This window comes from Periophthalmus magnuspinnatus, chromosome 7 (assembly GCF_009829125.3).
Source record: "Periophthalmus magnuspinnatus isolate fPerMag1 chromosome 7, fPerMag1.2.pri, whole genome shotgun sequence".
Classification (NCBI taxonomy): Eukaryota; Metazoa; Chordata; class Actinopteri; order Gobiiformes; family Gobiidae; genus Periophthalmus; species Periophthalmus magnuspinnatus.
Window position 1 is genome coordinate 5,013,129 of NC_047132.1, and position 15,365 is coordinate 5,028,493.

The window sequence follows — 15,365 nt, forward strand, 5'->3', positions numbered from 1 at the left end:
AAATGAGTCACATGGCTGTTTTCAACAATAAAATTCTATAAATTAAAAATTTAGCAGAAATTGTTTTAAACTGGAAGTTAACTGACCCAGTTCCAAGTATTTTTAAATCATGAATTAACACTGTGTTCATGGTAAACTGTGATATTGATCTACATAATACTATTTTGGCTACTAAATAGCCAAAAAAGATGTGTGCTTTCACCATAATAATAAATGAACAGTAATTCTTTATTCTGTTATGTTTGTGTGTGTTAGGATAACTACCTGGAGATGTCGTACATGTATGATGATGATGGATACCAGTCGTACTGCACAGTGTGCTGTGGGGGCAGAGAGGTGTTCCTCTGTGGGAACGCCAACTGCTGCAGGTCACAAGGCTATTATTTATGTATTTTCTTATCTCTTACTTTCAGCTCCCGTTATTGACTGGATGACTGAAAAAAAATAAATAACTAGTTTCATATTTACAGATAAAACCAAAGTTATTCTTCTTGCCCTATGCATTCTAAACATCCTAATTATTCACAGTGATGAGTTTATAAGCACTTGCAAATGCCTCATGTTCTAATGTTGATGATTTGTTGAACTCTGACTTTGAGTGTTTTGAATGTTCTGGACACCACCGCCCCGATGAAGCAGAAAGTGCCATTGAGGAATGATGACTCGCTCAGGGCACAGAAAAGGGAGTGCCAGAGGGCTGAGCGGGAAAGGAGGAAGTCAAAGCTCCAGGTTTATTATGAGATTTAAAGAGAAAAGATGCACATGTACAACCACAGTTTATGTAGAACAGGGAAAGTTATTTTTCAGATATTATTGGAAGTTTCAATAACAACTCTTGTGTCCTGTTTATAACAGTAAACAGATTAACAAACCCTCCAGCTCCACTGCCGTTACAACCAATTTCCACATCTAAGTGCAGTGAGTTTGCAGTGTTCTTTAATCACAAGGTAAAAAATGCCATTAATTCCACAACGCAAATAACACCACCTAGACAGTTAGAGCTGAGTCACTTTGCACCTGTAACTGACAAAACCTTCCAAGAGATCCAGCAGGAGGCCTGTCCCTAAGGTCCTCTGAGTTCATCAACATGTTGCCTCGATGTGTTACCCACAAAATTTTTTAAGGCTGTTCTCAACAGTTTGCTATTACCACTTTAATCTGGAACATTCCCAGAAGTCCTTTGAAAAAGTTATTTACCAATAGCGTGTTAACTTCGTCCAAATGAACAACAACTTTTGATTTTTTCTAGTCAGGTTTTAGACCCAAGCACAGCACTGAGACTGTTCTTTGAAAAATAACATTTCCCTGAACATTGATGCAGGCAAAGTCTCAGTCTTGATCCTGTTAGATCTGAGTGCTGCCTTTGACGCTGTCGATCATGGGATCCTCTTACAGAGGCTAGACTAGACCAGACCAGGATACTGGTTCAAGTCCTATCTAGAAGACAGGGAAGTACTTTGTTGAAATTGGAAAATGTATCTCAGATAAAATGGCCCTAACTTGTGGTTTGCCCCAGGGGTCAATCCTGGGACCCCTGTTGTTCAATTTCTACATGCTGCTGTGAGGTTAGTTAATACTCAGCAATAATGTGTCCTATCACAACTATACAGATGACACTCAGATCTATGTCTCACTGCAGCAGGTGAATATGGACCAGTGGATTTACTCTGCCACTGCATCCAACAGATCAGTGTGTGGATGCAAAACAACTTTCTCCAGCTAAACTCAGACAAGACTGAAGTATAGTCTTTGGCCCACAGAAACATAGAGAAAGTGTTAGCAGTTACCTCCAGTCTCTCTCTCTAAAACCTTCAAATCAGGCTAGAAATCTAGAGGTAATGATGGACTCAAAGTTGAACTTTAACAGCCACATCAAATCAGTATCATCTCATACTGTTTACACCAGACTTATCCATGCATTTGTCTCCAGTAGGTTAAACTACTGTAATGGCCTGCTCACTGGCCTCTCCAAATGAGCATTAACACAGCTGCAGTACATCCAGAACACTGATGCTCGGGTTCTAACTAGAATCAGGAACTATGAGCACATAAGTCCTGTGCTCAGGTCTCTGCACTGGCTCCTGTGGCTCAGAGAATAGACTTTAAAGCAGCTCCGCTTGTGAACAAGTGTCTCCGTGACCTAGCATCAAAGTACATCTCCCACATGTTAGTGCCAGATCAACCATCTTGTACTCTGGGCACCAGCAGGAGGCTGGTCCCTAATGCCCTCAGAGTCAGAGTCATGGAAAATCAGCATTTCAGTTTTATGCAGAACCTGGAACAATCTTCCTGAAGATCTGAAATGGGCCTCTACTTTGTTTTAAATCCAGACTCAAAATGGTTCTGTTTATGGTTCTGTTGTGCATATGACTAAAAGGTTTTTATTCTGCACTCTTCTCCTTTAATGTTCATTTTTTGATGATTGTTTGTTTTGATTTTTTGTCTTTCTTATTCTGTAAAGCACTTTGAATTACTTTGTGTACAAACTGTGCTATACAAATAAACCTGCCTTGCCACTTTTCCCTATCCTGAGGCCAGAGCGGAGTTTTGCTGTAATGGTAAAGCTACAACAACTAGCATGCTAATGCTTTGTGATTAACTGACAACAAAATGCTTTCTAATTAGCTGCACACAGCATGCAGCTGACTTATTTTGACCTCAGGTGCTGCTTATACAATACATTTGTACTGATTCAAGACCCATTCTGCTCAAACACATGGGTAAAATTGGGTACAAGACCTTTTTAATTATTTTTTTTAATACAGAACTGCTCTACAATGCTTCTAAAATGGTATTTTTATGCATAGACGTACACATCTGGCAGCAGTATTTGCACTAATTATTTATCACATTTTTAAACATGTGCTTGTACTTGTGTAAAAAAAATCCTATCCTATCCTATTTTTCTTGCATTGTTCTTGCAGGTGTTTCTGTGTGGACTGCCTGGACATAATGGTGGACCCTGGTGCTTCTAACAGCGCACGGCACCTGGACCCCTGGATGTGCTACATGTGCCAGCCCCCTCAGCCCTACGGAGTCCTCAAGCGCAGGCATGACTGGAGTCTCAAGCTGCAGGAGTTCTTCGCCAATGACAACGGACAGGAATTTGTAAGTTAAAATGTTCACCTACCAAGTTTGATACTATTTTTTCACTGCAATGTTATTTTTCAACGTAAAATAGTTGTATCATTAATATCACCATGCGGCCTTATTCTGATTTACATTAGATCAAATTCTATCTATTATTAACTATTCAGGAATATTTTTGCTATTTGTCAGTATTTTTCATATACTAGACATACTTGTTTCGATACTGGTTGATGTCTGTGTGAACCCTCAGTCATCCAGGTCTGATCCATAGCAAAAGACGAAGTTTAAATCTACATATAAACATATTTAAACTTTGTCTTTTGCTTTCAATCCTGGTTGTATTATCTATTTTGCTTGAGATCCAGAATGCACACTTCTTTAATACTGTATCAAGATGTGAGTCTGGTCACCATCTCCCCGAGTACATTTGGGCGTGATTAAAAAGTGGATTAGCCAAGCAGGGACATGCATGGTCTGTCTGTATCAAAACAAATATGGCTGCTTATGAGGAAAAAAGAAAGGTGATAAGTGAAATGATAAGTGACCAATGAGCTCCTTCGTTTCACATGTGTCAGTGAAACAGATCTGATAGGACGGTCATGCTTGAGCCTGGCAGACAGAGGGCATGGGGGCCACTGTATAAAAGAAAGATACCATTCTGGATGTGCCAGACAATCATCTGTTAGCATCTGGTGTATATCTTCTACATACCACACTATAATGTAGAAATGCTTATTCATTACAATGTTATAGTATTCACTTCTGTAGCAAAAGGAAAAATTCACTCAAACTTTTTGGCCAGTAGATAAACATTTCCCCGCTCATGGGCAACTGAGGGATTACACAGACATTCACTTACAAATGTCTGTCATAAGTGAAGCGTCCTTTCATGCATGCAGCAATAGGGAGTGTTTAGCCCGTAACAGGTTTAAAGTGAAAATAATTAGCTGAATAGGTTTGCAGGCTGACACAAATTGACAGTGTTTCTGAACCGAGGCTCCTTCTAATGATGTGCAATTGGCCCAGGAATACACTGTGTGGGTGGTAATTGCATTAACATGACAACAAATGTATGTTCTCAATGTATTTTGAATGGGATGTGCACCCCACGCTCATGTCCAAAATGGGTTGGATTAAAAATGTATTCAAAAGGTGTGTGTGAAATATGTGTGCAGTATATCCCTGGCCTAAGAGTTGTCATTTTTGAGAGCTCAAATTACCGAATTTGTTGCAGGAGAAGCCAAAGATCTATCCTGCAGTTCCAGCAGAGCAGAGGAGGCCCATTCGAGTCCTGTCCCTGTTCGATGGCATTGCAACAGGTTTGTACAAGAGTGGTCCTAAAAATGTTAAATCCGTGTCAGACCAATCAATAGCAAGACACAGAGTAACTAGCTAAATAAAAAGATAAGGTAAAGTTTTTTTTCTTAGTCTTGGTTCAAACTATAAACTAAATCTATAAGTCAGGGTCATGTGGATAGGTTTCTTATTGTATTGTCATTTTGGTTGCAGAAGAAGCTCGCTGGAATAGTTTCCAATATTTCTACAATGAATGAGTCATGAGCCCCAAAATGACAATTAAATAATACGTGTTCACCTTAGCTACTTCAGTGAACCTATACCCTGGACCTAGGGTTGGTCATAGGTCTGTATTGATCTGTATAGTTCTTGTTTGGTCCATATATTTTTCATAATCCCATAGGTATTGTCTTGTTATTCCTGATCAAGATGCATTTAAGTAAAAAAAAAAAAAAAAAAAGAAAAAGAAAGAAAAGGTAATTAATATACATGAAAATTGATTAAACCTTTTAATTCAAAGGTCCTGTACAGATGTATTGTAAAAACCGGCCTGAACATCCCAGTTATTCACTGTGATGAGTTTATAAGGCAAGAGAGATAACCTTGGCCCACTGCAAACAGTTTCAAATGAACTGCGTCAGTTCTTCAAGTTTTTAGAGTAGAGTATGTGTGTTTTCTTTCAGGGTACTTGGTGCTTCGAGACTTGGGTTTCAAAGTGGACCAGTACATAGCCTCAGAGGTGTGTGAAGACTCCATCTCAGTGGGAGTGGTCCGACATGAAGGAAAGATCCAGTACGTCCATGATGTCCGTGAAATCACCAGGAAAAATGTAAGTTATTAATATTCAAAGTATGCATAATGTTGCCGTCGTGGTGCTCCTCTGAGAAACTATTACTTAAACAAATCTATTGTACAATAATTGTGGCTTGTAAGTGGCTTGTAGTTTTGTCTGTACATTATCCTATTAAGATTAAAGATAAAAAAATAAATAAATCTTTGTGTTAAAATAATTCTGTTCTACTGAGTATATTTTATACCAAATGAGAAAAGTACCAGAAGGTATGCTAAGATAACAGTAGAGGGCGCTGTTGTGTTTCAGATCCTGGAATGGGGTCCCTTCGACTTGGTGATTGGAGGAAGTCCCTGCAACGACTTGTCTATAGTCAACCCGGCAAGAAAGGGCCTATATGGTGAGTACAAAACGATTAAAGGCTGGGTCTGTTTTATATTTGGAAATAAAACTGGACACTGTAAAACAATACGCATGTCACATAAAAACATTTCAAAATTAATTTACTATCTTGTGGTTCCTGTAACAGCACCATAGATGGATATATCTCTATATAAAATTAATAGAGTTTACATTACTAGTAAAAATAAATGGGCACAGCTTTGCACAAATATGCTCAAAGAAATGTTATTAAATTTTATTATAATGTTTCGACCGAAGGGTATTGCAAGAAAGTATCATTTACAACATATAGGTGATTTGCGACCTCTCAAGTTGCACAGTGTTACTTTAAGGAAAAAGTGTAGTGTTACTGAGACCTAAGAGGAAACCTTTTTATATTTATGAATTTTTTTTTTGTTTGTTCAGAAGGCACAGGGAGGCTTTTCTTCGAGTTCTATCGTCTGCTCAGTGAGGCCAAACCCAAAGAAGGAGAAGACCGCCCCTTTTTCTGGATGTTTGAAAATGTGGTGGCCATGGGCGTCAATGACAAGCGGGACATCTCGCGCTTCTTAGAGGTGAGTTACTGTCAACTCTGGGACATTGTCATTTCACTTAGACTAATTTACCCTCTTTCTTAAATGCAATGTCTCTTATTTTATAATGCCACAGATTCAGCATCCCTCTGTAGAAGCCATTTTTAGACTAAATGTTTTGGGGGTTTTTTTTGCAAAGGACAAACTATCCTGTCGTATGCATTTCAGTAGAGGTCTAAACTACAGGGTTAACAGGTTTTTGGCATGAGATTTTTATATTAGTTTATCCGTTCAGATTTCAGTCTTGTGCATGTTTAAAAACTGAATCCTACCATCTTAACATGGTGCCTTTTATGTTATATAAATGTTGTCCTGTAATGTGTTTTTTTTTCTCAAATCAAAATGGAAAATGTATATTGTTCGTTATTTGCAGTGTAACCCAGTGATGATCGATGCTATTGAGGTCTCCGCTGCCCACCGAGCACGCTACTTCTGGGGTAACCTACCTGGCATGAACCGGCCCCTGTGCGCCTCTGGCATGGACAAACTAGAGCTGCAGGACTGTCTGGAGCATGGAAGGGTCGCCAAGGTGACAAAAAAAAAAGATATGCCAAAACTTTTTTTTTGAGTGGTATAACACCCTGCCCAACTTAACCTTTATATTATGTAAACAGCCAATATGGTATGTTCTTTTTGTTAAGGTTAGAGTATAAAAAAAACATAGGAAATTACACACTTGTACTCCGACAGTCACAACACTGACTAATCATATCATAATCATTATCAAAATTTAACTAATCATAATGGGATTATATTCAACAAAAATCTTGCCAATAGAAAATATACTTCTATACTTTCAGAAGCAAACATTTTGAATAAAGATGGAATTTTATGATCGTGATGATTATGACCTTACAATTGGCAATAAAATGTCTTAAATGCTTAATAAATGCAGAATGGATTACTTCAAATGCCATATTATGGAGCATCCTGGGCAAAGTGTTCTTTCATGGGGACAGGGTGGCGAACTCTCTACCATTTTTACAGTTACACCTTTAATTGGCCTAGTATTAAGATTTGAACAGTTTTTGACCATTGCTCTTGTATTTTGTCATTATTACCATTCCTCAAAACCAGTGTTGGGCATCTTACTTCAAAAGTGTAATTAGTTATAGTTACAAGTTACTTCTCCCAAAAAGTAACTGAGTTACTAACTCAGTTACTTTTTGGGAGAAGTAACTAGTTACTAGGCAAAGTAACTTCTCCGCATTACTTTACTCCATGTTATTTATTATGTTAAAACAATAAAAACACAACAGATGTTTCCAAGATGCCACCGAGCAAGTCGGTGGCATCTTGGATACAAAACTAACCGGCATGCACCGCGCAACGATCGACGGCGTCGTATCTGTGCCCGCCTCATCTCAAACAAGCCTTTTATCTCACCCCAGCCTCCTCTTTCACCACAGAAACACAACAGCAGCTCCTCGGCTGAGAGACTCTGAAGAGCAGAGTGAACTCAATAAAAAGTAACGCGCTACATTTTATTGTTAGTAACGGTAACGGCGTTAGGACGCTAGGAAAAGTAATTACATTACTCCGTTACTGAAAAAGTAACGCAGTTAGTAACACCGTTATAGTTTAACGCCGTTATTCCCAACACTGCTCAAAACATATTTTTTCTTTTGTTTTGTTGCACCTTGTCTAATGTGTTTCTGTTTTTCTTTTATGGACAGTTTGGAAAAGTGCGCACGATCACCACTCGCTCCAACTCCATCAAACAGGGCAAAGACCAGCACTTCCCTGTCCTCATGAATGGAAAAGAGGACATTCTGTGGTGCACTGAGCTCGAGAGGTAATATCAGTGTACATTTTTGGCTTTGCAAAATAATTTCTGTGTTCACTGTAGATCATAAATATCACAGAACTTATAATGTGCAATGGAGTGGACAGATGGGGCAGATTTGACATCTAAGCATAAGAATTTCAGTCCAGATAGGAAATCACAAACTTTTTTTAATCACTGTAAACAAACTGCAGTGTGCTGAACCGATAAGGAGCAGGTGCAGGAGAGGAGGGCTGTGATGGCATAGGTAGGGCATCGTGTTGGCACATGGATCGGCTTCAGCAGCAGGCAGGGCAGAATGAATGAATATCCCAGTGCTGCAGACACATCTGCATTCTGACAAAACATGCTTTATATTGTTTTGGTTAAGCATCACTAACTGTGTGTGTATAGGGAACCTTCAATAGGCAATCAATGATCAAGATCAATGTCTGATTTACAAATCAAGTGCTGCTCTGAGAACTATTAGGGTTTTTGGGGAATTAAAAATCTATGTTATGAAATTGGCTTACCAGTCTTGTAAAGCACAATTTCCCTTGTGTTTGGTAGGATCTTTGGCTTCCCGGTGCACTACACAGACGTGTCCAACATGGGGCGCGGTGCTCGGCAGAAGCTCCTGGGCCGGTCCTGGAGTGTGCCCGTCATCAGGCACCTGTTTGCCCCCCTCAAAGACTACTTCGCCTGTGAATAGACACTGGACCAGTACCACTCATGTACACTGTCACTACCCGAAGTGTTTTAACTATAGAGCTTTTATCATGTAGGCTGTGGACACTTGTTTTACTTTGCTAACATGCTAGGTTTTAAAGTTGTATTGTTTGTGGCCTTGGTTGTATATCTATGGTGCAACCTTTTTATTTTTCTTAGTTTTACTCATTACTTGAAACTGTCAAAATATTTGTATACAAGAGTTGTTTTTTTTTTTAAATTGTTCAAACTGGACAAATTTACCCAGAACAGACGTTGTCATTTTAAGTTTTAGATATATTTTAAAATTTCGATTTCACAAAGGTGAACTGCTTTTAACAGACTTTATAAAGCTTTTATAGACAGAGGTGACTTTATAGTATAAATATTCCAAGAGTTTTTATATATATATATATATATATATATATATATATATATATATATATATATATATTTATATATATGATACTTGAACAAAAAACATGCAAAAATATTTTTTTCCATTAATAGAGCTGCAAAACACTATGTGGATCCTACTGTTAAGATTTGACATGTCGGTGTTCAGACATTTGGCAGCTAGCCTTGAATTAATCGTAAATTGAGTGAAGTTTTTGAAAATAATTTTTAAGGCTGCGTGAATAATATTCATGTTTAATAAGCAGAGAGAGGGTTTGAACCTGGACTAAAAAGGACAAAATAGGAGGACTGACCTTTACCAGACCTGAAGCAACTGAAGCAAGACTAAGCCAAGTCTCTATCAGCCTTCAATGAAGCTCAACAGGGGCCGACCACTCTGTGATTCTGGAACTAAATTTACCATTGATTTTTCTCATAGACTTATTAAAAAAAATTTATATGTTTGAGAGCTTGGTCAAGGACAATCAGCTATGTGGTAACTAATGACCACAAGACCTATCATTTTATTTAAAATCTGTTCCTAAAACTTTACAAAACATGAAGTTATTAAAACATTTAGCAGAATCTTGCATTTTGAATTACCTGTTTGCACATAAACAACCACGTTGTGGATATTACTTGCCCCACATTGCTGGTTTGCCTTTGAACTCTTAATATTTTAATTTTTCAAAACGAGAAAAATGTATGGAAAATTTACTTCTGGAACCTGAGTGAGCGGTCACTGATGAGGCTCATAGTGAACAGAAAAGAGCAGCAGACCACACAGGACAACCACATGATTGATGAGACTTTGGATTTGAAAAAATAGTTTCAGCTTCAAAAGGTCAAATCACATTACAATGCTATATTTGAATGTAGACATTAGCAAAATAATACAATGGGTGAATACTGAGCCTTTTGATATTATTTTGATTTCATTTTTAAATATGGCCCCAGATACATAGAAAAAAAACCCATCCAAGTCAAAACAGCACAACACTGGGTGATTACTACAGTATATTTAGGCCTAAATGGTAAAATAAACAGCTATTAATCACAAGTATGCGCTTAATAGTGATTACAAATTTTAATCGCTACCCAGCTCTAATTATTTTTCAAACCCACATTGCCTTTCTTTGGTTACTTTGCATTTGTAACCAATTGTATTCAGTACTCATAAAGACCAAAAGAAGTGGAACAATCAAAGCATGGACAAAACATTTTAATCTGTTAGTCTTTTTTTCCCCAGTATGTTAAAACACAAAAATGGAAGTGCACATAACTTGCAACATAGCATTTAGCTATTTGCATATTTCTTGTTTAATCTTAACTGAAAGACCATTTTACTGTTGGCTGTCACCAAATCAATACAAGGGCATTACCTCAGACCATGGCTTTTGTAAATAGCACATGTGTTTTTTTTAATCACTGGATCTGTTTTGCATTGTCTGTTGTACTGTACATTCAGCATATTTACAGATTTTAATCAAGGACTTTTTAAATGTATCTTTACATTGTTAAAAATCTTTCATTCACTTGACTGTTTTAGCATCATGTCTTGCTATACCAAAAAATGATTGTTTACATACTTCACTGTTTTAAGTTACTAAATGTTGTGTGTGAAATGTTAAATATTAACACTGACGTTGCTAAAACATAGAACATTTTAATCTATAGCATTTGAATGTGTCTTTGAATGGACCATTTGGATAGCATTTGTAGTTGTGTTATTAAAAGAGAGCTATGTAAAATTTAGCAAAAAAACATTTCAGGAGAGCAGATGTGCTATTTTTATACGTCAGTTTTTGTACCTTTTTTATATAGCAAACTATAATTTGTAGCAAATAAAACATTGAAAATTTGGTTTGTTTTATGTCTCATATTCTGGAATTTTCTGATAATTAGTTTAATTATTTCAAGTCCCCACATATAGCCAGAAGAAGAGGTTTGTACAAATGACAGCCAATTTACAATAAACTCTCACACCGTGGATGCTAAAGCCCTCCTCACAGGGAATCTGTATTGTCAATTTTAATGTTAATGTTTAATTTAAATGTCAGTTTTTTTGCACAGCCCATCCTGCCAGTGATTTGGAACTTGGACTTGAACCCTGTGACGTGAGAAGACCTGATACTTGTTCTAAGACTAATTATTATACAATCACACAATCACTTATTTCCTTTCTCTCACTTCACTTGTTCATGAGCGAGGGAAGAATGGTGAATCAGACTGACAGCCGTTTGATGATTTGATATGTTTATTTTGAGCATCTAGGATAAATTCAGACTTGTCCAAGAGGGAAAAAAAAATGCTTGAATACACTTTAAATGTATCACATTTACAAAATGTCTTTAGACTAAAGTGTCTTTGCTTGAAAGGGACTGGGATGAAGTAGTACTTATTTATTCCCACCCTAATGTTGTGCATGTAAAATGTTTTTCTAGAATACTTCCTGTGCATACATTATAAAGTCACACAAATCTCATTAATATTCACAAAGATACATATCCAAGGCAAAGCAGTTACAGCACTGGTTGATGACAATAACTAAAAAAAAGGCGTAAAGTGCCTTATAGCTCACTTCTATACTGTGAAAATATGTTTTATGCATTTTTTTAAATTTGTGAATACTTACAGATTGCTTGTGTGCTTCCCTAAGACTGTCCCCCTTTTTGACCCCACACACAGAGACACAGAATATTTTCCTTGTAGTTTGTACTTTTGTCCATTCCTCTCACATTTATCCTCCCTCAGAATAATTTCTGTAAATTGCCAGGCAGTGCTCTATTGTTTGCCCTATACATGAGTTGGGCTGTGAGAATTGGACAAGATCATTAAATAAGGCAGTTAATTCAGACGAACAGAGACTGGTGTGCTCTAAATATTCAACTTTGTGAATGACCCTTATTGCTAGTTTCTGAAGCACTGACAGGGATTTAATGCAGTTTTGAAGATTGCTCCATATTTCAATATGTAAGATGGTTATATTCGGGCACAATAAAGTGTACGGAGTGAATTAGTCTCCAAACACTGCTTGGGTTTGTTTATCATTGAAATGCTCTTAGCTGTGATCTTTTGTATCAAATGTGTTGTTTCCAACTGAGTTTGTCATCTACAGTTACAAGAAATATAATCCCTATAACATTTTCAATTTCTGTATTATTGATGCAGATTTTTTTATTCTGATTGATTTTTACAGGTGCCAAAACCATTACTTTTGTTTTACCAAAATTTACAGATAATTAGTTTCTGTCCATCCATAATTTTAATTTAGCCAGTTCATTGTTAATAACATTAATAATGTGGTCATAATTGTCACTGGAGTTAAATATGTATCATCACAAATAGTATATATTTTTAAAAGATCAGATGTGTATAGGTTATTGTTGTACAAATTAAACAGTTTAGGCCCCAATACTGGCCCCTGGGGAACACCACAAGAAATGTTGATTGTTCCATTTTTACAAATTGCGTCTTTTATACAAATAACTTTTTATTCAATTTAATGCCACTGCTTTTATACCATATAAAAATATGTTTTTAAGCAGTATACAGTGATTTAAGGTACCAAACGCATTCTTCAAGTCGATGAAAATACTAGCTACACATTTTTGGTCTACAGCATTAGTAATTTGTGTCTAAGTACCAGGGAACTGGAGCTTTGAGTCTTGAAGCTATATTGATTCATTATTTAATATTTTTCTCTATTGTTTCATGTGTATCTTCTATAAGCGAATCAGGAATTATTCTTGCAAGATCAGGTCCCTCTTTAGCTAAATTTTAAACTCATTGACAACACTAGATATATCATAATTATCCCCATATTTATTAAGCTAATTAATTTAATCATAAAATTGTAAAATTGTGATTTATATTTAGTATGATTAGGCAAATAATCACTACAGATGAATAAGGTTTTATTGTTGCTATTGTTAAAAGCTTGCTCCAATCATTCAGTAAACTGTTCAATGCTTGAACAATTAAAACAAAACAATTTTCCATCCACTTGAGCTGTTACTGTAATTTGTCCAGGTCACCCAAGCTTTTGATCACAAAGACTCCCTGGCGTAGTCCAACAAGCACTGGGAACAATTCTGACTTACAGCTGGCAATTATTTTATATATAAGCTGCTATCATCATTAACTTCATGTGTTATTTTTTTGTAAGAGAAAGGGTGGCTTTTTGGTTACCAAAAAACAAAACAAAAAACAAAAACAAAACAAAATGGATCTTTGGAGTAAAGGCATTTAGTCCCATGTTCCCATTCTTGTTGGGTTGCAGGGTTAAAGTTAAGGTCTTGCTTTGAGATTCTGGTTAAAGGTAGAACCAGGGTGAGAGTAGAACTTATGAATCTACTTTAAAACATCTTTTAAATGTGAGAAAACAGAGCTGTGGGAACAGGTACGCTCCTGCAGTCCTGTTACCCCACCCAATGTCTCAAAGTGTAAAGTCAGCTAAGCTAAAGCTAAAAGAAACATCGTTTTAGGTTTATACATTAATACTTAGCACTACAGTAAATCCCATTTGAACTCAGATAATGTAGATAAATTCTACAGTTAACATGGTAATAGGCTATTACTGGACTTCTATAATCGCCAATTTGATGTAACTACCAACTAGTAACATTAATGTTTCAAGTACTGAGATCCTTATTTTATATATATATATATATATATATATATATATATATATATATATATATATATATATATATATATATATATATATATATATATAAATATAAACATATATATATACAAACATGTATATATACAGATATACAGATATACATATATATATAAACATGTATATATATATATATATATATATATATATATATATATATATATATATATATATATATATATATATATATATATATATATATATATATATAAACATGTATATATACAGATTGTACGTTTTCTAGCAAGCGTAGCTACAAGAGCAAGGCTGGATAGCTGATGCTAGACATTCTACATTTGGCCATTGCGTGTTCTTTGGCTTAAATTGACGATTGGAGTCTGGATAATCCAACAATAAACCACAAAATCATTAAAAAGCAACAGTGAATAAGATTGTAAACATAAAAACGCGCTGTGAGCAAAATGGCGCGTGGTCCCGCGGAGTGAGGCGCGGCGAGCGGGGGGAGGGGCGCGCGCTAGTGAGCGTGCTCAGAGCGCGCCGCACGTGAGAGGGCTGGAGGAGTGTGAACACCACGGAACACACGGGTAAGCAGCGATGTCTGGATTTAATGACCATTTGGTGTTATAACTCGAGTGCCTGATGATTTCAGATGTGTTATTATCGCGAGCAACAGGGCAGTGCGACAGTTAGCGCGTTATAACACTGTTTATTAACGCGATCAACGCTGTTTGCCGACTTCGACTGTTGCAGCAGCCAAGCTAAAGTTGGGACATGGAGTGGACAAAGTACAAAACACTCCTAATGTATATCAGGCTTTGTTTGTTATATTTAAGTGTAATAATCAAACCAGTGCTGTGAATAGACGCACAACGCAAACTTGTACGAGTTCACACGCATTCATTCATCTCGGTTTTCGTAAACTCCGCCATCTTTGGCCTCCCAAAATAAGCCGATCTTGGTGATCAGGGCTGTAAAATGTTTATCATGTTTCTTTATTTGTTGCTACAACTTGTTTGCGAGAAACAGAACCACAAAACTCCCGTGTCTTGCAGTTTACTAACACGTCCTGTTTGTATCGTTTTATCGTTGATTTCTGAGCATTTGCTGTGTCGATGTTGGTCCTTTCAATGATCACACGCTTTCGATTGCTGTTGTATTTAGTCAGGGCTGCCAAGCCGTGCAGCGTTTGTAAATGGCGATCTTTCTTTGTTTTTCGATCTTTTGTCTTTCTTTCCAAAGTTTTTGTTTTGGTAGCGCTGGCGTAACCCGGCTTTGCTTACACGCAGATTTTAGCAAACAGCGACATTCAAATGTCATGATAACTCTGTGTTTTATGTCTGTTACTACTAATTAATTATTTTAATGTACTAATTCAACCTGTTGTTAAAACTTGTGTGCGCTCTTGTATTGTTTGTTTCTGATTGGTTTGCGCTTTCAGCTGCTGGAACCTGATTGGTTCATGTGTTACAACGTCATTATGTCACGCGGAAGATGCGTTTGAATTTTACCTGCAAAACAAAAACGTATTATTTTATTTGGACTTTTTAAACTTGTCATTTGTCATATTTATTCTTCAGAATTAGTTGTTAACGTATAGCTCATTAATTTGGCGTCTTAAAATCACATTTTAGTAGCGAAGTAATACATTTAAACATCTTATTGGGTGGCTCTTCCACAGACTTGAATGCACCACCAAGC

The 15,365-nt window shown here is 36.6% G+C and overlaps 1 protein-coding gene across 1 annotated transcript in view; it reads left to right on the forward strand.

The window, feature by feature from the left end:
* Positions 1-8,853, forward strand: part of dnmt3bb.1 (DNA (cytosine-5-)-methyltransferase 3 beta, duplicate b.1) — a 60,985-nt gene extending 52,132 nt beyond the window's left edge. The window contains exons 13-21 of the mRNA XM_055222989.1: positions 256-368; positions 2,925-3,108; positions 4,325-4,409; positions 5,070-5,215; positions 5,486-5,576; positions 5,984-6,132; positions 6,524-6,679; positions 7,827-7,945; positions 8,486-8,853. Coding sequence (XP_055078964.1) covers positions 256-368; positions 2,925-3,108; positions 4,325-4,409; positions 5,070-5,215; positions 5,486-5,576; positions 5,984-6,132; positions 6,524-6,679; positions 7,827-7,945; positions 8,486-8,627 — 1,185 coding nt within the window. The 3' untranslated portion in view covers positions 8,628-8,853. The remainder of the gene's footprint in view (positions 1-255; positions 369-2,924; positions 3,109-4,324; positions 4,410-5,069; positions 5,216-5,485; positions 5,577-5,983; positions 6,133-6,523; positions 6,680-7,826; positions 7,946-8,485) is intronic.
* Positions 8,854-15,365: the final 6,512 nt, after the last annotated feature.